This window comes from Stegodyphus dumicola, chromosome X1 (genome assembly GCF_044657685.1).
Source record: "Stegodyphus dumicola isolate Sdum_Otavi_A_Nest chromosome X1, ASM4465768v1".
In the NCBI taxonomy this organism is placed as follows: Eukaryota; Metazoa; Arthropoda; class Arachnida; order Araneae; family Eresidae; genus Stegodyphus; species Stegodyphus dumicola.
In genome coordinates, this window is record NC_140780.1 from 29,151,285 (window position 1) to 29,178,270 (window position 26,986).

At 33.8% G+C, this 26,986-nt stretch overlaps 1 protein-coding gene across 1 annotated transcript in view; it reads left to right on the plus strand.

The window, feature by feature from the left end:
• LOC118200230 (uncharacterized) overlaps window positions 1-26,986 on the plus strand; it is a 97,878-nt gene that overhangs the window by 31,749 nt on the left and 39,143 nt on the right. Inside the window, exon 4 of the mRNA XM_085807771.1 lies at window positions 22,682-22,704. Within this exon, the coding sequence (XP_085663897.1) occupies window positions 22,682-22,704 (23 nt within the window). The remainder of the gene's footprint in view (window positions 1-22,681; window positions 22,705-26,986) is intronic.

Sequence of the window (26,986 nt, forward strand, 5' to 3'; positions counted from 1 at the left end):
ATGTATGTGTGCTAAGTATAATTAATAAATGTATCATATATATTTGCATAATTTCTGCCTAGTTCTTTTTTCAGCATATGATACAGGGTAACAGTGTAAAATGCGTTCACAAAGTAAGTGAAAAGAATGTTCTTGAAATTGATATGTCCTTTAAAGCAAATAGTATAATATGATAGTATAATTTTTGTGCTTTGAATGTGCAGTGTGTATTGTATAAGCCAGCTCTTCAGAAATAAATTACACAAATTACTCCCTTACATAAAAAGGGAGGGGAATATGCACACAGAGTAGAGTTCTGAAAATCACACATCTTAGGACTATAATTTCTGCAGATTGGAGAAGTTTCCATATTATAGGCCATGACTTAGTTTTGTTTAGATTTCTCCTATACCAATTTTTATAAATTTGCATTGTTTCTATGTAAGTATCTTTAATACCTGATTTAACCAGGTTTCAGTTTAACTGGATCTTAACTGAGAAGTAAAAGGTCACAAAACAACTGAATAAAGCAGAATTTCTTTGGTAAGTGGGGGAAAAAAAAAAGAGAAAAATTTTAAAAAATGGGAGATGTTTAATAGCAGATGCTATCACAGTGTTTAGGAATTGCTTTTAATCATAACGATATACAGTTTAATTGTATTGAAATGTATTAGTGTTGCCAAAAAAATTGCTGAATATCAAAAATAATTTGAGTGTACATTTCTTAATTTTTTGTTTCCCATCCACTTGTATTGAAATGCAAAAATACTATAAATAAAAGAAGTTTTTTTCTGTTTTTAAGTGCATTTCCTCTTTTCCTTATCTTTCTTCCTGTTCCGAGTGTTCATTTAATTTGCTTAACCAGTGGGGCTTGTCTCCAAATTAAACTGCTTAAACATACAGGCAAATGCTAATAAGCATTTTCTGTTGATTTTCATGTTGATTATTCATCTTTAGTGTGCTTTTTCATTTGCTGTTGAATTAGCCATGAACTATATCCCAGGTGATTGGAAGTCTGCTTTAACTACTAAAGTGTACGCATATTTTAAGAAGTATTCTTTCAAAATTTAAGTATATTAAGCAGTTTTTTTTTAATGCAGTTGTGTACAAAGAAAATAATGCTAGTGCAACAGCAAAACTTAGCGTACAAGAAAAAGCAGAAATGAGACAGAAGTATTTTGAGGAAATAACTCTTGAGAAATGCACGAAATATTTTGTAGGAAAACGGTTGGCATATTTACTAGCAAAATGACTTTCAAAGTAACTTTTATGTTTGTAAATGAAAGAAAAAGCATGTGAGAAATATGGTAAGTCGATTGAGCTAAAAGTAAACACAGTATGTGAAAGTCATGGCAAGTCGTTCAAGTTATAAATACATGTGTTACATTTAATGATAAGTAATGATTATGTAAAAGTTTATTTTGTGATATTCTGCGATAACAAGAACCATTCCTGAAGTATGATTAGGTGAACTCTGAAAGAAAAAGACATTGACTGAAATGGTGAAATATTCAATAGGACTCTAAAAATTAAAAATTTATTTAAAAAAATGAATATTTATAAATTATACTTTACAAGATCAAAGTTTTATGATTTATGTTTTTTTTTCTTTTCATTTGCTAGTGCTTTAACTTTTTTTTTTTTTTTTTAAAGGCTTCTCTGTTGCTACACGTTTTTCCTCTTGAAGAGGGGGGCCAATATGTAAGAAAAATAAAGAATATGTAAAAGATTAAATTAGCAGCGTAAATTAATTTCCCTTCTATATTCTAAAAATAACAGCATTTGTTTGCACTGCGTAATTTTGAGAAAAATCTATGTCATATGACTCTTACTTAATTCTGTTGATGTAAATTGAACTAAAACTCAAGCAGCCAATAATAATTTTACAGTAATATTAACTATCCAATCAAAATGCTTTGAGAACCAAAACTTACTCGGTTCAATTTAAGATTTCATCCTGAACATTACGCACTTTGTGTCATCATTCAAATGTCTAATTGAATGTCCAGATGTAGATATTGAGATGTGGAGTAGTGATTCACTGTTGACAGAGATCTTCAACAAGAAACCAAATTGCAGGCATTTGCTTCCTTCATTGATGTGATTAAAAAAAAAAAAAAAAAAAAGTACTACGCAGTGAGTTGCCGAATTTCCAGCCTTCAGAAGGGAAAAAAAAATGTTTTGTAAGAAAGTGACAGATTTAATAAATGCTTACTTTAACCATAAAAAAGTGCCTATCCATTAGTTAAATCCCCCCCCCCCCCAATTCTCCACTTTAACCAGGATTTTGCTTAACTGTCTTAATCCCGGTCCCATTTAGGCTGGTTAAGGGGGAGTCTTCTGTAATTTGAAAATGTTAAATGTGAATCATATTTGCGATCTTCCTCAGTTGACACTCAATTTATGCTTCACCTCATTGTATGTAATTGGACAGTGTTTCTTATAAATGACTTATTTAACATGTCTTGCAATTTCTCGACAAATGACTTCACTTCAAACATTAAAGGCCTTTATTACTCTTTAAAATACTTTTTCTTCTAGGGCGATAAAAACAGTCTAGTCTCACGAGCCTTGCCAGAAAATAAAGAATGCAGAACAGTCCCTTTCTTTATGTTAAAAAGTAAATCATTGGCTGTAGAATATCATTCAACATCTTTAAATTTTACCTATTGTGGAAATATAATTTTGTTTAATCTGTGCTTTAGCTAATGAAACACGTTCTTTGTCTTCAACTTTTGTATGAAGAAATACGAGTAATTCTGATAATTTATCACAATAGGAATTTTTACATTAGTTCAACATAGGATTCCTTAGCCTATAAGGTATTTCTCCTGCCTTCCTAGCATGGCGTCGTAGTGTAGTAATCAGCACGCTCGGCACCTATTCGAGAAGCCAGTGGTTCGAGTCCCGGCGAAGGCGTTGCTCATTTATCATCTCTCCTGCTTTAAAAAAATAGCTAATGTCTGTACAGTGGTGCTCAAAGTAAAAAAGGTGGTGGATGATTATTCTTCACCACTAGCATTTGGCGATTGGGTCCCCTAATCCCCACTCACCCTTTAAAGGAGGAAGTAAGTAAGGTATTTCTACCGCCTTCTTAGCATGCCTTCGTAATGTAGTCGTCAGCATACTTGACGCGTATTTGAGAGGCCTGTTCTTTGAGTCCCAGCATAAAGGCGTTGCTCATTTTTCATCTCTCCTGCTTTCAGAAAATTACTTATGTTTATAAGCTCAGTCTTAAGCGATTCTTCAGGTACACAAGTTCAACTAAAGAGACCTACCAATATAGCCGAATATTTATCAGTAGTCATGCCAATAGACTCAAGTGACCTTAAATAGGATTCTAATTTATCCCATAGGTGAACTGTGCCACTTTTGGTTTGACCACTTCTAGTATTTTTTACCACACTTTTTAAATTCATGTGCACAGAATTTCACAAGCAGTTCAACCCAACCAAATCTTGTTTTTATGCTTTCAATCACTTTTCTGTAGTTTTCTGCTGTAGGAAGGTAATTATCAGTAATGTCCTTTGCGCAGCTACTGGGAAACATACACTATAAACAGTAATGGAAATTATCTGCCTCTTCTGCTGATTCATAATCATGAATTCTGCTAAATTGACTCCAAAAAGTGATCCATTTTCTTATTTTCAAGCCAAACTTTACAAGCTCAGTTTTTGGAAGTTTCAGTTTAGTCTGAGTTCAGTTCAGCACTGAAGGAAACTTATTTTCTGCTGCGGGCATATATATACGCCTTGCTCAGCCCATGCGTTAACTGCCACGGGCGTATATATACGCCCTTCCAAAATACTATTGTTTGCTTTGCGCAGCTACCCGTAAAATTATTCACAAAGCTTTGGAATGCAACACAATGAACTTTGCAAAGTATGCGAAGGAGGATACTATTTCAGAGAAGTGTGGGGAGAAATTGGAGAGAGAGGTGTGTCTAATGTGGTGAAAGTAATGACTGCACGGTATTGGCTGGTGTTGTTTGAGTAAGTTTTTTTCTGTGTCCTCCGTTTTCGTTTACATTTTGTAGTAGGTTACAGGAATAAAGAAAGGTATAATGGATGTTTCAAACCCATTTATCTTTTTTGATGAACTGCTCGTGCTTCATATTGATACCGAAACTAACCATTTTGTAGATGACTATATGAAGCAACACCTTGCAAACGAAAAATCAAGAACAAAATCGTGGCATTCAACCAGTTCAGAAGAAATATATGTTTTTTTAGGCATACTGATTTCACAACATATATTGAATATATGTTTTCACTGAAACCTGATATTACACTTTACTTGTCTAAAAATGAATTGATCGAAACTCCATTTTAGGGATCTTTTTTATTATAAAAAACATCATTTTTATTATACTTACATCTTTTTATTATACTTTTACTCAAAACATTAAATTTTGCGCATTCATTTTTTTCTTTTATTCTTTATTTTGTGAAAGTAAAACTTGCACTTATTTTCTCCCTAATATATCGCATAACTGCGCGCACCATGTGTGAAAAACCGTGGCACTGTTAAATGAATCTTGTTTATTTTCCATGGCAGTTAAGTGGTTAAAATTCAGTGTTAAAAGATTGACACAGGTTTTAACTTCATAACATCTTTCTCTATAACTCTACATTTCATACTCATTTATTATTTTGTTTCCGATTCATCGTTAAGCAATAACTCCAATATTTCTTTTTCCAAGGTCCATTAAATTAAAAAAAAGCCCTTTCCAAAGGCGAAAATTTTACTTTAGTATTTTCAATAGTTATATCAGTACCTTCAAGTATTGTTTTTATGCTGTGACATATTTTCATGAAGTTTGCCCTTATTGGCATCTTTTCTTGATTAGAATATTCACTATGCAGTTATCAAGCAGACAGATACAAAACAACTGTTTAAAACTTTAGACATAGTGCATAAATAGTGATTTGACCTTTCAAACTCAAATCACAAATCAAATTCAGGATCATAACAATGTAATGTTGCATGTGAATTTGTAGTTAATTAAATGACTCCATCTTCTTATCAAATTTATTCTAACATGTAGAATATCAGTTTTTTCATAGCTGACTAGTTTTAATATAGCGAAAACAGAAAATGTTGTTATACATTGAAGAGAAAGTTATCATTTGGAGTGTTATGTACATATAAAAAAAAAAAGGTAACCATAGACACAACAAATGTTCTGTGAGGAAAAGAATAGCATCCTGGCCAGGTTTAGAAAATAATGTATAGGAATGGGTACAAAAGAACAGAGGCAAAATCGTTAATGTTAAAAAAATATCATTAGGGCTTATTCATCGAAGTAAGCATGGGCCATTCCAGAGCAGGGCAAAGAATTTAAAGCAACAGTAAGTTCGTGTAGTTTTTTTTTTCATGAACAAAAATAGTCTGGTTTCTGGACAGAAAAATAAAAGTTGCCCAGAAATTAACACAAGATTTTGAACATAAAGACATGAGTTTTCACAAGTTTGTTAGTAGGCAAAAATATAACTTTCCATTGCCTAATATTGGAAACATGAATGAAACATCAGTGAACTTTGACTAAGCAATAGAACTGTGGAAACTATTCAAATCAGAAGTGCAGGTTGTGAAAAGACCAGGTTTACAGTAGTGTTAACATACGTGGCAGACAGAACAAAGTTAAAAACCCATGGCCATTTTCAAGAGGAAAATTACCGTATTTGACGGCATATAAGATGCACCCTTATTTAGAAGGCCACACACATGTAGATGTAGAAAAAGTTATGTGTGTCTAGACCCTTATCTGGGCTAAAAATAGCATTCAGTATTGAAAGTTAACCTGTGTCCTTCATGTATAAGACGCAGGTAACTTTTTTGAGACCAAATTTAAGAAAAAAAGCACGTCTTATATGCCGTCAAATACGGTACTTTTAAAATAAAATTTTTGTAAGGCATTTTCATACATTTTCATGAAAAGGGATGGATGGCTGAAAATATAGTGGATAAAAAATATTTGGCAGAGCAATCAGGTGGTTTAAGAAATCAACACAGTTTGTTATGTGTTAGATTTCAGAGTCACGTAACTGAGAAATCTAAAAATTGCTTAATACAGAACAGTGCTAAGATTGCTGTTATGTTGGTCTTTTAACTTCGATACTATAACCTTTAGATTGAATAAACCAGTCAAAGATCACATGTGATGAAAAGTATACAAAAGATGGAACTGTGCAGACTATGTCATTTGATGTGCTGGGTGATTTTGCGATCAGATCGTGGAAAAAAGTAAAAGCGGAAACAGTTATTGAATCCTTCAAAAAGTGTGGTATTTTTAATTCTATGGATGGCACTATTTGATATGCGATAGTGATGACAAAGCAGAAATCAACTCGCTAGGTACAGAATGGGACCCACATAATGAGCTTAACTATGAAATTGGGGATGCCCTTGAAAAGCTATTAGTCTTAGGTGATGAATGTGCGGATTTTGCAGGATTGTAAATAACATTGGTGAGCGATTTGTTTTATTTTATAATGGTTTTAATGTAAATAAATTTCGGTGTTTTTGTATCAGTCGTATAAGATCATGGATTTTGGTTGTCTCTACCCTTTTTTTTTATGATTTAACTATCATCTCATCTGTGAAATTTGTTTTGATTTATTAATTGATATTTTTTTAGTGTCACTTTTTTTTTAAGATTCATTTCGCAGTGAATTTAAAGAGACATGAGCTTTTGTGAATAAATGCCATAACTGTTATCAATAAATTTTTTATGTATTAGAGATGTGCTGTGGGGAACATTTGTGATAATGTGTGTATATGTTGTTTAAATGTTCTTCAGTCTGTTAATGTTTGTTGTTTAAATGTTCTTCAGTCTGTTTAATTTTAACTTTTGAAAATTTAAAATGTAAATTCTTAATTTAAAAAAAAAAAAAAAAACATAGAAAGGCCAGAAAAATTCCTGTAGTGAAAAATAAACTGCTTTGATTTAAAATTTACCCCATAACTAAAATGAAACTGTGTTGTGTAAAGGAGAGAAGTAAATCTAGGAGGTTCTCTATTTAAAACTTAAAAAGAAAATTTATTTTAAGCAAACCAAATAGAAAACTGCACAGTTAAAAATAAAAGTTGACTGATTGTATAAGTAGAGATTTTAAAGCCCCTCATTTTTGCTGATGGTCCTCCCATATGTTAATCATCAATTTAGTGAAAAAATTGCAGCAGTGAAGGTGTGAATCTTAATTTATCCTAAACCACCATGCAGAGAGTTAGTGTTCCTCTATTGCTTAGTGAGTTAAACGTTTTGACCACCCTGTGAATAACATGTAGGATCACCAGCCCTCAAAACTGCCAGCACCCAGCGTGGCATTGACTCCAGAAGGTACTGATAGTCTGAGGTATCTGGTACTAAGCATTCACCAACTGGTCCTGAAATTCTCACACATTGTGAGGGGGTAGTATGGCAGCACATATTTGGTTTTCCAGATGGGACCACAAATGGTCTATTGGATTAATGTCAGGTGAATTTGGAGGCCAATGTATGACTTGAAAGTCACTGGAATGTTCCTAGAACCATTCCCTGATGATTGGACCCTTGTGACATTGTGCATGATCCTGTTGATAAACATCATCACTCACCAGAAATACTGCTGTCTTTTGAATGGGTGGACCTGGTCTGCAACAGTGTTCATGTAGTGTGCAGACATCAGGGACTGTTGTATGAGTATATTATGGGTACTAATGTGCTCCATGAAAACATTGCGTACACCATAATACCCAATTCCCCACACCTTGTCTCTGTCCAACTGTGCATCCAAGAGCCAGGGTTTCGTTTGGAAATCCAGGGCTAAAGAAAGAGAAGGGCTGGGTCATCCCTTTGAGAAGAACGATGCCTACACGAACCCCTCTTGGGGAGGATACCGGATGTTATGTGACGTCACTGTGTTCGTCCCGTCGTCGACTGAGAGCATCAATGCGAAAGATTGAATCTTTAGTTCTTGGATTCTTTTTCTTTAGCCTTGTTAGTTTCAGAGAAAGAGTTTTTTTTTTTTACTTGAAAGTTATAACTGATGATACTTTTAAAGGGATTTTGTATTTCGAAAGTTCTTGTAATGAGAAATCATTGAAAAAATGGTATCGTGTGCCGTTGCTACCTGTAGCAATACGTATCATAATACGAAAGAAACTAGCGTGGTATTTCATAGATTTCCGTACAAAAATATTCAGTTAACGAAAGAATGGTTGCATAGGTGTTGAAGAGCGGATATTGTTAACACAAAGAGTGCTCGAATATGCAGCATTCAATTCACTGAATCTGATTATGAGGATGATATGAAAAATAGTTTGCTAGGATTACCGACAAAAAAGATACTGAAGTCAACTTCTATTCCAACTGCTTGTATTCCTGACTTGGTTATTTATCAGAATACACCAAGGCAGCAAAGGCAACAAAAAAGAAAAAAATTACAAAGTGCATTTGAAAGAATTCAGAATTTAAGTCCTAAAAAGGTATGTCTGGAACTTCAAAACGATAACAGTAATAGCTATGAGGAGCTCACTGAAAATAATATTACTCTGCAATGTTGTAACTGTTCCAACCTCCAGAAAAATGTGAATGATTTAATCACAAAATTATCAGCTCTTGAGAATAAGGTTTCTGTTTTACAGACAGAGAGAAAGCAGCATTTAAAAACTATCTCCCAGCAAAGAAAAAGATTTAAAAGGAATAGAAAACTAATATTAGAAGAAGTTCAGAAACTGAGGAAAGACATTAAAAAAGTGAATCAAGAAAATGAAAAACTAAGAAAAATGAAAACGTATATTCAAAACATATTTACCGAAACTCAAATAAATGCATTAATGAAAAAAAAAAAAAAAAAAAAAAAGCGAATTAAATGGTCTCCAGACGACATTTCAAAAAGCATAGTAATCAGATCGTTATCCGTAAAGTCATACGACTTCTGGAAAGAAAAAATGGGTATTCCGCTTCCAAGTGCAAGTACACTGAAAAGATGGTGCTCAAGATTCAGTTGCATTCCTGGAATTTTAAATGATGTACTGTTATTGATTAAAAAAACTTGCCAAAATGCAACTGACGAAGAAAGATTATGCGTATTAAGTTTCGATGAAATTCATATAGATTCAAGACTCTGTTATGATTCAAAATTGGATCAGATAGGTCCTTTTAAAAAGACTCAATTTGTATTGGTTCGAGGACTCATTTCGCAATGGAAACAGCCCATTTATTTTGATTTTGATCGTCAAATGAAGGAAAATCTTCTGTCTTCCATTTTGTTTGCACTTGAATCGTCTGGGCTTCGATTCAAAGCAATTGTATCTGACATGGGAGGTAGTCAGACCCTTTGGAAAGAATTACAAATTTCAACAGATAAATCTTTCTTTTACAGTCCCAAGTTCAGCACCAAAATGTGGGTTTTCGCTGATATGCCGCATTGCATAAAGCTTTTGAGAAACCATTTTCTTGATAAAGGTTTTATGCTCGGAAATGGTACAGTTATAAACAAAGACGTTATATATGAAGTACTCAATAAAGATATCGGAGAAATTAAACTGTGCTATAAACTGAAACCTCAATTTTTATCTGTAAAAGGGAACGAGAGACAGAAAGTAGCACCAGCAAAAGCATTATTTTCCTCCACAACGGCTAAAGCAATTATGCATTTGACTGGTAATGCTGCAACAAGTAATTTTTTTTCAATGGTTGATGATTTTTTTGACATTATGAATAGTATTGTACCATTTACCCCCTAGCAATAAGCCTTTAAAAGCTGCTTTTGGCCTAGAAAGCTATTATGGAGTACAAAAAGAAAAATTAAATGAGATTAAGCAAATGATTTTTGATCTCAGAGTATGTGGAAAGAAGACAATGCTACCTTTTCAGAAAGGTATCATATCGATAAATTCGCTTTTCGATTTATTTGACGACGTAAAATCTATAAATGTGAAATATATTTTAACATCAAGACTGACTCAAGATGTATTAGAAAGCTTGTTCAGCCAGATTCGGGGTCTAGGGCATTTTAATGACCATCCGTCTCCAACAGACGTAATAATTCGTCTGAAAGGTTGCTATTGGCAAACAAATTGCCTAAATTGTCGTTAAAGACAAATGCTAATGACTGTGAAGATGTGAAGAAAGTTGGAGCATATTTGACAAAAGAGCTGTTGGAAACAGCTTTTTCTTCAAATGAAAAAGCACAAATGTTTGAGTCTTCCTTATATGAAGATGATTTAATAAATTATGAAGACATCTATGATGAATGTACGTCACTTCCTTGGGAAACCGAAATTTATGATTCAACGAAAGATATGTCTGCATATGAACAAGAATCGCTCGCTTATGTGGCAGGTTATATTGCATATAGTGTGAAAGATAAAGATCCTACTTTGGGTGAAATATAAAAAAAATTCGTAGATATTCCTAACGACTCAAATTGGATATTTTTATTATCTAAAGGAGGATTAACTGTACCATCACCAGTTTGGATGGAAACGATGATGAAAATGGAATGCTTTCTGTTCTTTTCATGGCAGTTTTTTTCGAAAAGGTAGAGGTGTAATTCAGAATCTCATTTCTGAACTTGAGAAATGTTTTCCCTCCGTGAATAAGAGTGCAATTCGTTTATTTTGCCGTTTACGAACATTTATAAGGGTTTGGCACTTGAATAGTAATGCAACCCTTATATCGGCAAGAAACGCTGACCAGAAAGCAAATAAATGGATAAAGAGTAATAGAGGATTATCGAACCAAACTATATAGGAAAAAAAATCATGTAAGTTGATTTATATTATTCCTACCAAAAATAATAATTTGAATCATTACTTTGTTTATTATTCACTTAATTTGTGACCTAATTTATGCACGTTTCAGTTAATTATTTGGGCTGCTATATAAAATATTATATTTATTATATACTAATTTAGACTGCTAAATTTTACTATATAAAATAAACCATGAAATTCTGAATAAACATAAATTAGTATCAGAGCATATACTTTTAAAATGTAAGAATACATGCTATAATTCCAAAATATATAAATACTATTTTAAAATATTTTCATTATTTTTTGATTAATTGACGTTAAATAATAATACTGATATTCCATAATAATGCTTTCATAATAGACATTGCAAAAGCTTACAAAATTCTACTACTCATTATCAACGCTAATTGAAAAGCAAAAATGGAAGAATTGAAATTTGTTTCGTTTTAATGTGTTATAAAATCTATTATTAGCATTAACTGATTTTTAATTAGATAGATGTGTAATGTCTTTAGCATGTATTCTCAAAATGTATTTGCATATTTTTATTTAATATTTCTATAATGCAAATTTCTTTGTGACTAACTTATATTTTAACGCAAAAAGAATTCTTCGTAAATGTAGAAATTTACGTATGTTATCGGTGGGTTATTTACATATATTTAAAAAGATGATTATGAAAAAGAATTACTACATTTAGGGTACACTCGACCTAAAGAATTAGTTACGTTTACGCATATGTGTTAATTAAAAAATAGTTATGTTTATGCATGTTTTACTTACGTTTTACACATATTAGAGTTTAACGTAAATACATTTCTAGTTCATATATAAATGCATGTATATTGCAATTTCATGAGCTAAAATCTCGGCTCATACTGGTTATTAAACTATTTTTCAAAGCGTTTTGATTCTCAAGCAAATGCTTAAGAAACTGAACAGCAGAACTGACCAAGCGAACCCAACTACGTCATCAGTCTCTTCTTTCGGTTTCAGCCGCGAGAAGCTGATGAACTAGCCCTTTAGCCCTGTTGGAAATCGGCGCATTAGCACATACCGGTCGATGTAATGGACCAGAAAATGTGATTCGTCAGACCATGCAGCTTTCTTGTCCAATTATAATGTTTGTTGGCCCATTGCAGATGCAGCTGGTGATGACGTGCTGTCAGTGCAGGGACATGGTTCGGCCTCTGGCTTTGTAGGCACATATGCAGTAATGTATGCTGCACAGTGTGTTCAGAAACACCATCTGGTATAGCTGGTGATTTCGTCTGTTGAAGCTCTTCAGTCATGGCAAACAATGCATAACAATCTCCGCTCTCCTCTGGAATCAATGCGTCGTCGCCGACACACTGCTGGCTGGCGACTTGTCGTTTCACCATTCATATGCCACTTTCAATATGTGTTCTCATAAGCACTGCATGTAAGCAGCCCACTAAATGTGCCGTTTCTGATATTGATGTTCCAGGTCACTAAGCCATAATGACCTTCATCGAAGTCTGATAAAATCAACGGATTTTCTTATGTTGCTAATCGTGCTATGTTTGAAAAGACAATGCATAGCCGCTTTTTATACTCCAACTTCAGCCACACACACGCATTGGTTTTCTTCATGGGCGAGCCCATTGTTATAGATTGAGGGAAGTCAAAATGTAATGGGTCTTCAGTGTATATATTTATTAAATTTGGCAGAATTTAAATTTCGTACTCTGTCATGAGTGTTTTTCCTGATATATGAAATTGATTACTTATAGGGTGTTGTCGGCAGGTTCTGGATCTGCGTATATAGAATCATATGGAGTAGATGGACGTAGAGAACGTCGTCCAGTGCGTCCACTGTCTTCACTGTCTAGGTGAATTCCTTCTTTTTAGTTTGATGTGCATGAAGAAGACATATTGTATGCCCCATATCATATTTTACATTATTTCATGAAAGTACTTGATATAAATAAGCTGGAAAACAGTTTTAAAAAAACATTTAATTGGTATTTTTTAGAACTTGTAATAATATGCAGGGTGAACGTAATTAAATTTCACTGGTTCAGAGCATTGTTTTGGTAAATTGTATATGGAATGTCATCAGAATTCACATATACACATTTCAAAAGATTCAGATATTCTGTTGGGAGAAAAAAAAACTTAAATAAGTGGAACAGAGCCACAAAAATATTTTGCATATTTGTTACAAACGAAATCAGAGGAAGCTCATTCCGAGTGATGAGATGCATTTATATGTGTAAATGATGCTGTGGGCTGTTGTAAATGATGCATTTAAATTAAGAAAAATCTTTGAGTTCCAAGAAATTTTTCTACATTCTTCTGTAGTTTGGTGTGGATTCACATTCACATTCAATCAGTCCTTTGATAAAATTATTCCTGATATTTATAACGTGGTTCAGGTCTTTATTTAGCCTCAAATGTAGCAAAGCTTGTCTGTCATTTCCATGGGAGGTGATGCATTACACATTAGATGGTCCTTATGGTAGATTTTGCAGTTATATTTCTCCTGAGAACATGTTAGTCATTTGTTTCAGTAAATGTTGAATACTAGTAATTTGGCTCCGTGTTCGAATCATGGTTAGGAGGCTGGCTACCTAACCATGATTCCTTGTATGTAGCATGAATGTAAGCCAGGATCTCAGACTTCAAAAAAGCATGGGGGACAGATAATTTCATGGACTTTGCCATGTTTAAATTTCGTATTCTGTCATAGGTGTCACCCATGACAAATCCCGGCGAACATGCTATTTGCATTATGTCTTCGCTGTATCCCACGTGTCACATGGATATGAACCAGTGTCCCTTAGAATGCCCTGTGCAAAGCATCCTTCCCTTTAGACAGCCTTTGTGTGCTTTGCCATAGTCAAGTAAACCAAACTACATGAAATCTTGCTTGCATATTTATTATGAATCACATTAAACCTGTCTGTCATATGTTATTGGAACTCTAATAAATGATTCCTTGCAGTAATCCTATGTAATGTTTGTTTTGGAAGTGTTGCAGTTTTGATAGAATTGAAGGACTTTGTTTCATTTTGTATAGAGAGTGTGATATGATGTCTGTTGCAAACAGCTACTGAATGCACAATGCACTTTTAATCTATACAAATGCATTATAAGAGAGCACCTTAAGTCGATTCCATAGAGCATCCTGTTTACAGGATAATTTATTACCATATGTATAAATCTCTTGGTAGGTTATCTAGATGCAAATTGGAATGAAGTAGTAATGGAGGATTGGAAATGTTATCATAATGCAGTGGAAGTTCTTGGGAAATCAGTAAATCATCTCTGCAGGAAAACAATCATTTGACAACTGCCAGCAGAGGTAGTTGGATGTTTTCACAAATGTGGGATTAGCAGATATGCATCTAGTATATGGAATTGCTAATCATGATGGGCGAGTCACCTTGTGCATGTACAATGGAATGCAGCCTGATGAAGTGTATTCCAAACCACCAAATGTGTGCACAACAGCATGAAAGATATATGGAAGAGTTTTCTTCACTAGATGTGCCATACAGCCTGGACTACTGAAATTGAAAATATGGTGCTTTGTCTTGCAGAAAACAAGCAGTTGCTACTAACTTCATCTTCCTAAAACCACCATATTTAGAGGATCCTGAATTTGAACCATTTACACTCATATGGGCACACATGCACACAGCTACTGAAGCCTGAACCAGTTGCACCTGTATGAGCACACATGATACAGTTACTCCAACCTGATGATTACTAGCAGATTTGCTTGTCCTGAATGATACCTGCATAAGAGTATGGCAGGCCCTGTTTATGACAGCTTGTTTTACTCGTAGAAGATGCAAATTTCTCCAGAGAAAGTTATTATTCACATAACTCGCTTGTGAAAAGCAGGGGGAACTTACCTGCTTTTGCAGACTATGTATTGCAATACAGTGAAATACCGAAAATCCGGCGACCTGAAATCCATGTAGCTCTCAAAATATAAACATTCAGTTTATAGGTTCCAGAAACTGCAATAGTGAGTACGAAATATCAAAGAAAAAATACTTACCGAATAATGATATCATAATTACCGAATAATAATGAGTCGTAACGGAAATACCAAATTATTGACATCATGATAAAAGTTTTTTCCCCTCTAATGTGCATCGAAATAAGAAAGCAGATGATTCATTCAACTATTCTTTCAAGTTCACGATTCATGTTGTATTTTCTGAGCTTTGTTATTTCACGAGATTATTTAGTGCTGGCTTTTTTTATTCGGATATTTTGTGGATAAATTAAGAATATTTTAAATTTCAGCCCTTTTTAATACAATTACAGATAAGAAACACACTCATGATTTTACTGCTTGCAACGTTGAAAAACGTAAACACGTTGCATTGACGATGATGCAAAAAAGTGCAAATTCTGCAAAAGAGAGAGACAGGTGCTACTCTTCAGTTTATAGCAGAATCGTATGGAATTGCAATAGGATTGTATATGATATACAGAAAAATAAAGAAAAGCTGTTGAAATTTTACAGCAACAGTTATTTGAACACCGGAATCGGAAACTGGAAATCTTTTCATGGGGCGAAATCGGCAAACCTCGATGCTGTGTATATATAATATAATGAATTTATATATGTAATAATAATTTAATGCATATAAGTTATTGCAATAATGTATATAATAATTTAATTAAATGTATCTAATATGCCTTATTTTTTTTGCACTTTTAGTCTGAATATTGAATATTATGATTTATTTTTTCTGTCCTGAAATCCACAAAATCCTAAAATCCACACAACCTCTTGTTCCAAGCTTTGCAGTACTGTATTACATTTATATTGATGTTGATGTAAGTGGGGGATGTTAATATAAGTGCTAAATAACAGGCACTTGCAGAGAATATTTGAAGATGCCCCATTGAATGTAAAGCACAAGGTAAAGTACACATAAATTGCTGAATATATGCTGCTCTGCAATCACACTATTATCACATAATCACGATACTGCCAGAAGTAAGCTGCTTCTGTATTGGAGAACTGTTTAGCGAAAAGTTAGATTAATTTTTTCTACCCGAGGAAGCCTGAAGAGGCATATCCCCTGGCATGAAGGATTTTCGGTAGCCGTCCGGGAATTAGTTGGAGAAGATGGATTTGAGACTTTCTTTGGATTTCCATTATTATCTGCTGTGTTAAACCAGGCTGAATTTAAGCGTTTCTGAGCAGAGAGGTTTTATCACTATGCAAGTTGAAGATGTAGATTAGTATGAAGTTATTGAAGTTTTGTGGAATGAATTTTAATTTAGCTGTTGGAATAGTTGATGATAGTTCATTAATGCTGTTGCCAGTCCTTGGTCACCACTGCGGTGGTGACAGTATACTAATGTGGTGCAATTCCATGTGGTAACTGGCATTGATGGCATTTCTTAAGGGTGCATATTACTACACATAGTATAAAAATGCATTTAATATAAATCTATGAGAATTTCTATTACAATACATAACATTGAAGTATATAGAATACCTAACATAGAGATGACTATTGTGAGTTATGTCCTTGTTATGTGAGGATTTTGTTAGCAGCAAGTCTCACTTTAGTCAAGAGTTTAAAAGCATTTTGAGTTTTTGCCTTGTTTAAGAGAGTTTGCAGACTCACGCCGTGTTAATTTTTCAGTTTTATTTTGTCTTCCGTTTCATTATAATTGGAATATTATAAGAGAAGAAATGGGATCATTGGTCCATCAGCCTGTCTGAAATTGTGATGCTTTGGTGACAGATGCAGTGCAGATCATTTACCTTGAACAGTGGCCATGAGGTTGTGTGTCATAATATCAAGTAAAACCTTAAGAAATTATTGCTTGTTCTATGTTGGAGTCTGCCCTCTCGCATCTCATAACAGCTCAAGTATTGCAACATCTGAGAGACCACACGCGTAAATTTCTTGCCTTTGTGTGGTCTGCCACAGAAGTATATCAGGGTTCGTAGTGGTCCTTATAAGTGCTTATAATAAGTCCTTATATTTGAAAATAAAATATAAAGGCCCTTATAGGTGCTTACTTTTTCTTTAAAGCCGTTATGTTTTCGTTTTTAGTGCTTATTTTTTGCTTTTAGTGCTTTTTTTTAATGAACGTACCAAACGTGCTATTTCTCCCCGTACCAAAGCCGAAACTAAGTAAACAACTTTTCTTCCTAATATGGAATGTCAGATGGTGAATCATACTCCCGGAAATAGCTTTTCCCTTTTTCTCTGCGTTAACATAACCTTTAGTGTGCACGAAGAGTACAGACAGGTGCCCATCGTTCTCATGGTCAATTCCGAAAGCAGTAGAAAATTCCGGTACATTCGGCATTCTTTTCCTCCCACCCAAATACTACACACGTTTGAATTTCTATCAAGATCTTAATAATTTGCATTCTCTTTCTGCTTGGTCAGTTCATATTCGTGTTTATTATGATCATTATGCTTATATTATGAACATATATATGAATGTTTATAACATAGTTACAGTAAACTTCCCAAAATGGTTGTGTTTTAACACAGATTAGCTTTCTAAAGAATAATATTCGGAATGGCTTAAATAAAGGGAAAGTAATCGAGTAGTCAAAATAATTTAATTTTTTGGGCAATACATTATACAGTACGAAGATTGGGAGGTTCTCACCTTTCTCCGCAAAATCTCGAATATTGAGACTGTTACAGTTCGCTGCAAAACAAGCAACAGACTTTTTTTTTTTTTTTTTCTATCTTTTTCCAATCTGGATTGAATAGGACTAAAAGTTCTGCGATCTACCAACCCAAGAGAAAAATGACTCTCTTCCGGAAATTTAACGCCGTCTGTTGAAAATTAGAATGAAAAACACCCCAGTTATTTAGTTCTTTATTCTCCCAATACTGGCAGCTGTTGATTCTGATTGCGTAATATCACATAGGGAAGAATTACGGCACACGTATTGTGCAATAACTTTTGCGATATTTTGCAGAGATAATTAATTTTGATGTTCTGTCCGAGATTTCTTTATGAACACATAATTAATTTTGGTGTTCTGTCCGAGATTTCTTTATGAACACATAAATAATTTTGGTGTTCTGTCCGAGATTTCTTTATGAACACTTAAAAGAGTTTTACTGTGCTTGCTAAGCAGAATATTTTTCAGTTCCATTGGTTTATTTTTATATGATGCACACGAAATGTCAAAAGCATTTATTTAGTGGAAAAATCTGAATAGTGGCTACAGTCAACCCCCCTCTTCGAGTTACGCTCGACTGTCCGAATATTCGCAAATTTCCAAGTATGCGGGTTAGTTAAGCTTTTACTGTTAACCTTTTCGCGACGGCGCACCTTTGTTTAAAACGCTCGTGCGGGACGGAAGAGAATCGAAGGCAGTCACCGTACAGGACGGAGGTTTTGCATCGTTAAGCCTAATTTTATAACAAAAATCAGAAAAACAAAAGTTTTGCTTTTAGCATCGTAATTTTTGGTATCATTTTAGATTATTACTCGAGCTCTTATATATGTTAAAATTAGCCCTTAAAACATTTATTTCTTTATTTTACATGGAAATATACTTAAAAAATTGCTTATCTCTTCCATAATACTTTTCGGAAGAGCTATTCAAATTATTCTAAAGTTTTAATTGATAAAATCCATCAATAAAGTTTAAAATTATTAAAAAGAACACAATAAAGACTATTTACAGTAAGAAGTAACAAAATTTAAAATGAAAACGAGCGTGGTAAATTTCGAAGCACAGAGAAGTATCACCTTGTAACTCTTAGAAAAAGTATCACTTTTTAACTCCTTAGAAAATGAATCAGTACTCTCATTTGCGTTAGTAAATGGTTCACTAACCATACTAGGGTATTCTTCCTCTGATAAATAGCGCCTCCTTCCCGTCATAATAGACTGGAGGTGAGGCTTTCCTAAATAAAAAAAGAAGGAACGGAAATATATCTGAAGGCAATGCAAAACGTAAAAAAACTCCGCACAGTAACCCTAAAAGACCGTACAAAGTAGAGGAAAAAAATAGAATAAAAAAGGAATTGGATATAAATCAGATACGAGAATGTTTTCATTAGCACGCAGCGATTTAAAGAGCCGAGCTGCGTTTGTTTACATTACGATTTCCCCCCTCCCCAGCCACAGCTGACAAGCAAAATACCAAAAACAGCCAGAATATAAACAATCTGAAGGTCAGAATACTAAAACTACGTTCAGTTTAAATGTAATGGACACAGAGTGCCATCTAGTGGCTATTAAAAATTGTTTCAGCTTAAAATGCATATCTGCACTGCCCGCTCACTTGGCCAGTTTCCAGGAGTGCACGGGTGAACCGCCCGGGCCTCACATACGTCCGTACGAAATGCATATATGATTCGCCCGTCGCGAAGAGGTTAAAGGATGACTCCATGAAGCAAATTTCTATCTTCTGATTTCAGAAATGTTCCTCGTTTTTACTTAAATTACTTTGCTTGCAATATCTGTTAAGGGAAAACTGATATACAATGAAAATTTAGAAAATGTTCAGGATTTAGACTTAAATTATTTAAATATCAATATGAGTGGAAAAATAAATTGTATTTATTATTAGGTTCCAAGCGAAATACAATAAATGTGCCTTATTATTATTTATTTTCTTTATTTTGAACTGAAATTTCATCATTAAACCTTGTAATATAGTTTAGTTCTGCATAGTTTTTTTCTCTTGTTGTAAACTAGTTCTGTAAATTAAACTGTTATTTAAAATTTAAAAAAAAAAGTAATTATTTTCCATGGTTGAGGTAATGCTTATTCTCTTAATAAATACTGCATTTCTCATATTTTAAATTACAAGTCTAATTTTTAAGGTTATGCAGTTGTGTATAATGTAATTAGACAGGTGCTTATTTTTTTCTTAAAATGTGCTTGAAAAGTGCTTATAGGTGCTTATTTTTTTAACTAAAATGTGGCTATGAATCCTGTATATATTCCATTAAATTGAATTTTGCTGATAATTCTGCCTTTTTTTTTTTAAGATGAAATGTTTGTTATGATTTGTTTAAAAGCGCTAGTCCATAATAATTTTACCAGCTAGCAATTCTCATGCTATTTTGAAGGCGTTCATAATTATAATTAAAGTAGGGTCATTGATAATTATACCTTGATGTTTAAATTTTGAGTGATAATCCTGTATGTAATATTTTAGTCTTAAAAAGACTAATCCATTTTCCTATAATATTGTGTGAAACCTATGGTAAAGAAATCAGGCTATATATAAAACTATTGGTGATTGTTTGTATATCAGCCAAGCCACTATGTTGAGAGTTAGCTATTCATGGAGGGAAAACATACTGAGGATATGAAAGGACATCCTCAACAACTTCCTGCAGGAGCACTTGTAAACTTTCCGAAACATGTATAGTGTTAGTGTATGTGGATGGAAAAGCAATAATGAAATTGTCTTTCCATGAAGTTTTGATTTTTTAAAAATCCATTCAGTCTGTAAAACTACAGATGCAGAGGATTTCTGTGTGGTAATTTAAGTATAAATGACAATGGATCTCTTAAGGTCATAAACACACTCACTGTCGAAGTTGTTTAACTACCTGTATTTTACAGTTCCACTATAAATCAATTTGTATGCTGTAATTAAGTTGTAAATTTCAATTATCTTTCTGATAAAAATTCTAAAATTTATTTTTTAATAATTTTTTTTATTTCTAAAGACATAGTTTGATTTATTAACTTGAAACTTCTGCCTGTAAACATTAATATTATACATTGATTTTGTACATATATCTCATTGAGTAACTTTTATTCAACATAGTTTTCCTTACTCATAGATGAAGCTCACACATGGAACTCTGCTCTTATTCTGCAAGACCCTGTTTGTGTGACATGTGATTTAATATCTAATTTTCTGTTAAGTTCTGTAAAAGATGAAATGTTTCTCTTTCTATTTAAATTTTATGGCACATTAAATGCTAATAGGTCATATCTCATTCTTTATAGTTATATAATTGTGAGTTATATGTTCTAGTTTCAATGATGTATGTATAATTATGTGAATTTCTTGAATTTTCATAATACCTCGGTATACGTCGTAAAGCTTTGCACTAATACTAAACTGGATGTATATCAATTGAATTTTTCCAATACAAATTCAGGGAAAATTATAAAACAATGCTAAATACTAAAATACAAATGCAGTAGGTAAAGTATATATTGTCTGTAAGTGAAAATTTACCATATGTATATCTTTTATCTCTGGCCTTTATTAAAAAATCTGTCAAAGCACTCGGCGGCTTATGTCTTCTCCTCAGGATATTATAACATGATGTGCTCATTCTTTACTGTGCTTTAGCAAATTGTGTTATGTTTTATTGTGATTGTACTTCCTTGGCAAGATTTTTACATCCACTCATTTGGCAAAGGTTTTCTTGATTTATGAAGTAGCGGCTTTCTAAATCTCCTCATCTGGGCCTGAGGAGTGTCTAGCCATCTTAATCTCAAGTGCTTTACCATAATCAAATAAACCAAACCAAACTTTAAGGATTCAGTCTGTTAGAGGTCAGTTCAAAGCACTTTTGAAAGAGTGTTTCAGTGTAGAATTACATGAAATTAATGATGACCTGCTGGTCTGTTGGTTATGGATTATTGGGAGAAGGAGAAACTTCAGATTGATGAAATCTATGAGGGTGAGTTAGAACATTATACATTATCAGGAGGGGCCTTCAAAGGCAGATATTTTTTCCCTGAACAACTTTTTGCTTAACCCAAACATATCTAGCCATTCACTGAAATATTATCATTACCTAAGCCATCTGTTTGATGTCCACAATACAGGTACTTGAGTTTTAGGGGCGTTGTTTCTTGAAAGGCCTTTGGCTTTTCAGAGAGCTAAATCAGTAGAAACTTTCTAACTCGTACGTGCATTGCCACAGAACAAAAGAATAAGCCTCTCCTTCATTGTCTTGTGCCTTGGTAATGCCTTTTTGGTTCTTTCAAGCATTTTCAAAACAGGCCAGTTAAAAAAAAAAAAAAAAAAAAAAAAAAAAACTAATCCTTTACAAATTCCCAAAACTAAAAAAATCATTGTCAGCATCTATATCTCCAACACTGGCTCTTTTTCCATGCCTTATAATACTGTGAATGCCTATGCCAATTGAAATTATCAAACCTCCCATAGTTGACTTTAAATACATCATCATTTTCACTTGTTGCTACCTTGTTTTCCCAAAGATCAGCTTGTACTACTTTGCCATTTCTAAAGATTCACCAAAGATTTCTAAAGATTTGTTTTTTTCTGATATTCATATCAAAAGCAATTTCTCAATACACTGCAACATCTCTGTGTGGCTCACAGTTTCTTCCCTTTCTTAATGGTAGCTGGTTTAATAGCGTCTTTATTTTTCACGGTTGTTGATACTATTGTTCTCAATATACAGTATGGAATAGACAAGTCTCAAATAAGCATGCCATCTTCATAGCTTTCAAGTCTCTTTTTTTTTTTTTTTTTTCACTTTCATGGTGTCCTTAACGATATTATGTTGTTGCTTGACTCCTCATTCATTAACTTTCTTCAAACTCATTATTTATGAATTTACAAAACATTTACATGAAAAAACTCCAAATTATGTTAAGTTTTATTGTAGGTTGTTTTGCTGAATTGTTATTGTTTACTAAATGGGTATAGGGTTAATATAGGCAGATTACTGAATGAACGATTCTTGTTGTAGGCAGACTACAGCATTATCTCATAAGAGGTAAATAAGGGTAATGCTGATAATTGTGCATCATTGAACTTGAGTCGTATTCGAAACAGATGTTCTATACCAAATGAAAATTTTCATATCCAAACGGGATGTATGTCAAGTTGGACTTATTCTAAAGTAGATGTATACCGAGGTACCAGTGTATTCTTAAACATACTTTGTGTCCAATGTATTCTTAAACATATTTTGTGTGGTTATTTTTTGTATTTATATATTTGTTTTTATAATTTCAGTTCCGGAGAATATACAGTTGGAAGTAAGTTAGTTTGTGGCTTTGTGTCTATGCATATATGTACACTGTTGTGCAAAAATTAAGGACGAAGTCGAAAATTAGCATATCAGCTGAACGAAGAGGCAAAGCGGACAGAAAGACCAATCAGGAGATTAAGTAAGGTGACGCACGGTAGCACATGCGCAGATATGCAGGTAGACGTAATGGGGGAGTGTCTGAGTAGTATAAAGCATGTTGTCGGTGTAAGATCAGTATTTCTGGCAAAGAGATTGCACGCCGTATAGCAGTTAAAATCACACCGAGTTGCTGCCTCAGCGAGAAATGGCGAATAATCAATCTGTTAGACGACATCTGGATGCTTTTACCCGAGGTCGAATCATTGGGAAGTTGGAGGAAGGCCGCAGTGTGACAAGTGTGGCTGCAGAGTTCGGAATTGCTCACAGCATCGTTTCACGACTTTGGAGACTATTTCAAACTAGAGGAACAGCTATCCGGGGGTTTAGTAGTGGTCGTCCACGAGGAACCACACCCGCAGATGACCGGTATGTTGCCTTACAGACCAGAAGAAACAGGCGGCAGACAGTGGGAGAAATCGCTAGACACACGACACAGGCGACTGGATGACCGATATCGCGTTTTACCGTGGCCAGAAGACTGCACGGTGGTCGTCTGTTTGCACGACGCCCTGCAGTGTGTGTACCTCTAACACCTGCCCATCGGAGAAGGCGTTCTCTGTGGTGCAGGGAACACCGGAATTGGAGAGACAATGAATGGGGACGAATACTCTTTACAGATGAGAGCAGATTCAGTCTGAGTAGCGATTATCATCGCATACTCATCTGGAGAGAGTGGGGAAGCCGCTATCATCCCTCGAAAATCATTGAAAGGGACAGGTATGGAGGTGGCGGTGTTCTCGTTTGGGGAGGCATCATGCTTGGTAGTCGTACAGACCTTCACATCTTCGACGCAGGTTCAGTCAACGGGACCTGTTATTGTAATGAGATTCTTCTTCCATATGTGCGTCTTTTTAGAGGCTCTATGGGTCCGCAGTTCCGTTTCATGGATGACAATGTACCATGTCATCGCACAGTAGCTGCCGAACAGCTCTTGGAGAGTGAGGATATTGAACGTATGGATTGGCAGGCACAATCTCTGGATCTCAATCCCATCAAGCATGTATGGGATTTTCTAGGCAGACACTTGGCAGCTCATACCTTACCACCAGTAACGATTCCGGAGCTTCGATTGGCGCTGCGAGACAAATGGGCAGCAATGCCTCAACAACTCATTGACACCCTCATTCTCAGCATGGGCAGATGCTGTGAAACCTGCCTAGCAGTCAGGGGAGATCATATCCCCTATTAAAGACCGGATGTTTCTTGCTGGACACCCATCACAGGGATGTTTCGGCCTTCAGTCGCATTGCGCTCCATGCTACTTTTTCAATAAAGCTTCTTTTTATCCCTCTGATTTCTCTTTTAGTAAGTGTTGCTTACATTACTCATGTCCTTACGTATTGGGGATCTTACGGTATTAAGTGTGTTGATTTGAAAAGCTTTTGTACAAAGTTATATTGAAAAAACCGTCTCGTCCTTAATTTTTGCACACCAGTGTATTTAGATATTCAGAACTTAAAGTGAACTGTCAATCTCAAAATCAGTACAACAAAACACGGTTAATTGTAATGGTGGGTAATTTAGACTTGGCAGATATTTTTGGACTTGGCAGATATTTTATGTTAAATTATTTTATTCAAACTTTTAAAGAAAGTCAGTTTTTTAAAAATTTTATTTAGAAGGAATGTAATGTTTTGAAATAAATCAGCCATTGCAGATATTTTTTCTAAGAGTTATGTTTTGTGTCTTTGTTCTTGTCTTTCTTTTGATATGCTGTGCAGTCGGAATTCTGTTGATAAGCTATGCAGGAAAAAAGCAGTTAATCCACCATTTTTGAATACATTTTATTTGCGTGCTTTTGTATCTTGTAAAGGAAACGGTTACATGCCCCATTATCTGTGATCTAGTTCTATACTATCGTTCAGTTTGTGGTAGCTTAATTGCATTATTTTACCTACCATATCAAAACAATATTGTACAGTAAGTGTTTAATCATGAATAGAAAAATCATAATTAACGAGTAGAAAAAGGAATCAAGAAGAGTGTTATTGCGAAAGAATATGGCATGCTTTTTCTCATTTTATCAGCTTTCTTAAAGAACATCAAATAAACTCATGGCTGAAAGTTGTGCTATTATATCTTTAAAATTGTGAAAAAAGTTTAAAAAAAGACTTTTGTGTTAACATCTGAAAAAGCTTGTAGGATCATTCATGCCAGTAGTTTTTTTTATTATTGTTGAAGATGCAGTGTGAGAAATGTTAACAAATGTATGCCTAACACCAGAGAAGATACTGTTCATCAGCTCTGTTCAAAATATAAAGCTAAAAAGAAGCAAGAAAATATTTACAGTCAGAATTAAACCCATCTGTTAAAAAAAAGAATAAAAATTTACATCTCTCGAGGTAAGTATTTTAAAGTCTAATTTTGACTTTTAATTCTGAGTGGTTTAATTCTAACCCATCTCAAAGAAAAAAAAAAAAAAAAAAAACAGCGAATGGTAAAAATTTCAATTAATTATTTTAAGTTTCATTTAATGATTGAATCAAAAATGCATGCTTAAATTTGAAACAGCTCTTGTCATAGATGCTGGCAGTAAGAGATTTAAAACTGCAAAAGAATGAAATTACAAAATGGGTTTGTGAATAATTTTAGTTGATTTAAGGGAAATTGTATACAAAGCTGTAATAAATGCCAGAAGTATTATTGAAGATTGTTAATCATGAAATAAAAATATTCTTCTGTGTTGCAGTATATGAAAAGATTATAATCAGCTGATTGATTATGTTTTTATACAAGTTTTATATCATTTATTGCTGATTGAAGATTTTTAATAAAACTAAGCTGTTATGATTATGTGAAATCTAGTAGAGTTAAGGCCTGATATATTCATTAGTTTTTCTTATATACTATTTGGTAAATGCAATATATTAAGTTAAAAGAAATGAGAATCATGCAGTTTTATTTTTTATCATCATGTATTTTTAGTTCATTGTCATCTCTGTCCCTGATAAACAAGATGGAGAAAGGCAACTAGAAAGGGGGGTGAGAAATAGAATGTCCCAACTCCTGAATAAATGTATTGAAGTGGAAACAATTTTGAGAATATAATATTTCAAAGGGCCATTTAAGTGGCCCTTTGATACAGACCAGAGCTAAAGTATCTGCCAAAAAATTGGAAATTGTGAATTTTAAATCTGGAGGTGTTTTGATAATTTTAAAAGTATAACATTTTAAAATATTTGTGACGTACCAAATTAGGTGCAGAAAATGCAAATAAATTGTTTATTGGGGGTTCTTTGCTGTAAGAACTAAAAAACATTTAATTTAGTTAAACCAGTCCCTTTTTCTTTCAAGTGCATGCCTTATAAATATTGTGCATTTAAAGGTCAACAATGAATGGAGAGCAAAAACAGCATAGAAAGTAAAATGGTTTTATTAGGAACAAATATGACTGACTGAGAAGTTAACGATGTTTAATGATAGGAAAACCTGACGGCCAAGAAGTTTTGTATCTGAAAAATATTACTTGGCTAGAATCTAATGAAAAAGCTTTAAAGAAGTTTAGAAGCTTACTTTTTAATGAACACAAGCTTAATCTGTTTAAAGGACATTCTGAACCTTCTGAGTGCCTAGGTTTTTGGATCTGTCACGAAGACCTGTTATTTAAAGAACCTTTATTAGCTAAATATGTATTATTTACCTATTTCAGTCTCTATTTATATAAACTTGCATTCATCGAGATAGAATTTTTATTATTAATGAAAGTAGGAAAGCAAAATATCTTAAATGATAAGCTAATATATAACAGGTGACAAAAAGCTCATGACTGGATAAAGCCGGTCATTGCGCTCAGAGGGTTCATTACACTGAGAACTGTGAAGAAGAGAACAAACATCTTGGTCACTTTCTTCAGTATCAAATTAATATGTTTAGTTCTATTGAGTTTCGAACTGGTAACCTTAGAGAATCTGTTTACTACCAGGATGTAGCAATGATCCTTCAGTTTAACATTTAGGTGATGTTTATGTGAAAAGTTTGTGCTACTTGCTGATGTTAAACTTGTCCATAGAAAATGGTTGGGTTGTATTCTAAAAATATTGAGAGTTTGATATGCATTTAGCTAGGAATTTAAAGTGGCTGTAATGTTCATATGACTCATTAAAGATTTTTTTTTACTTTGAACTTTTGTC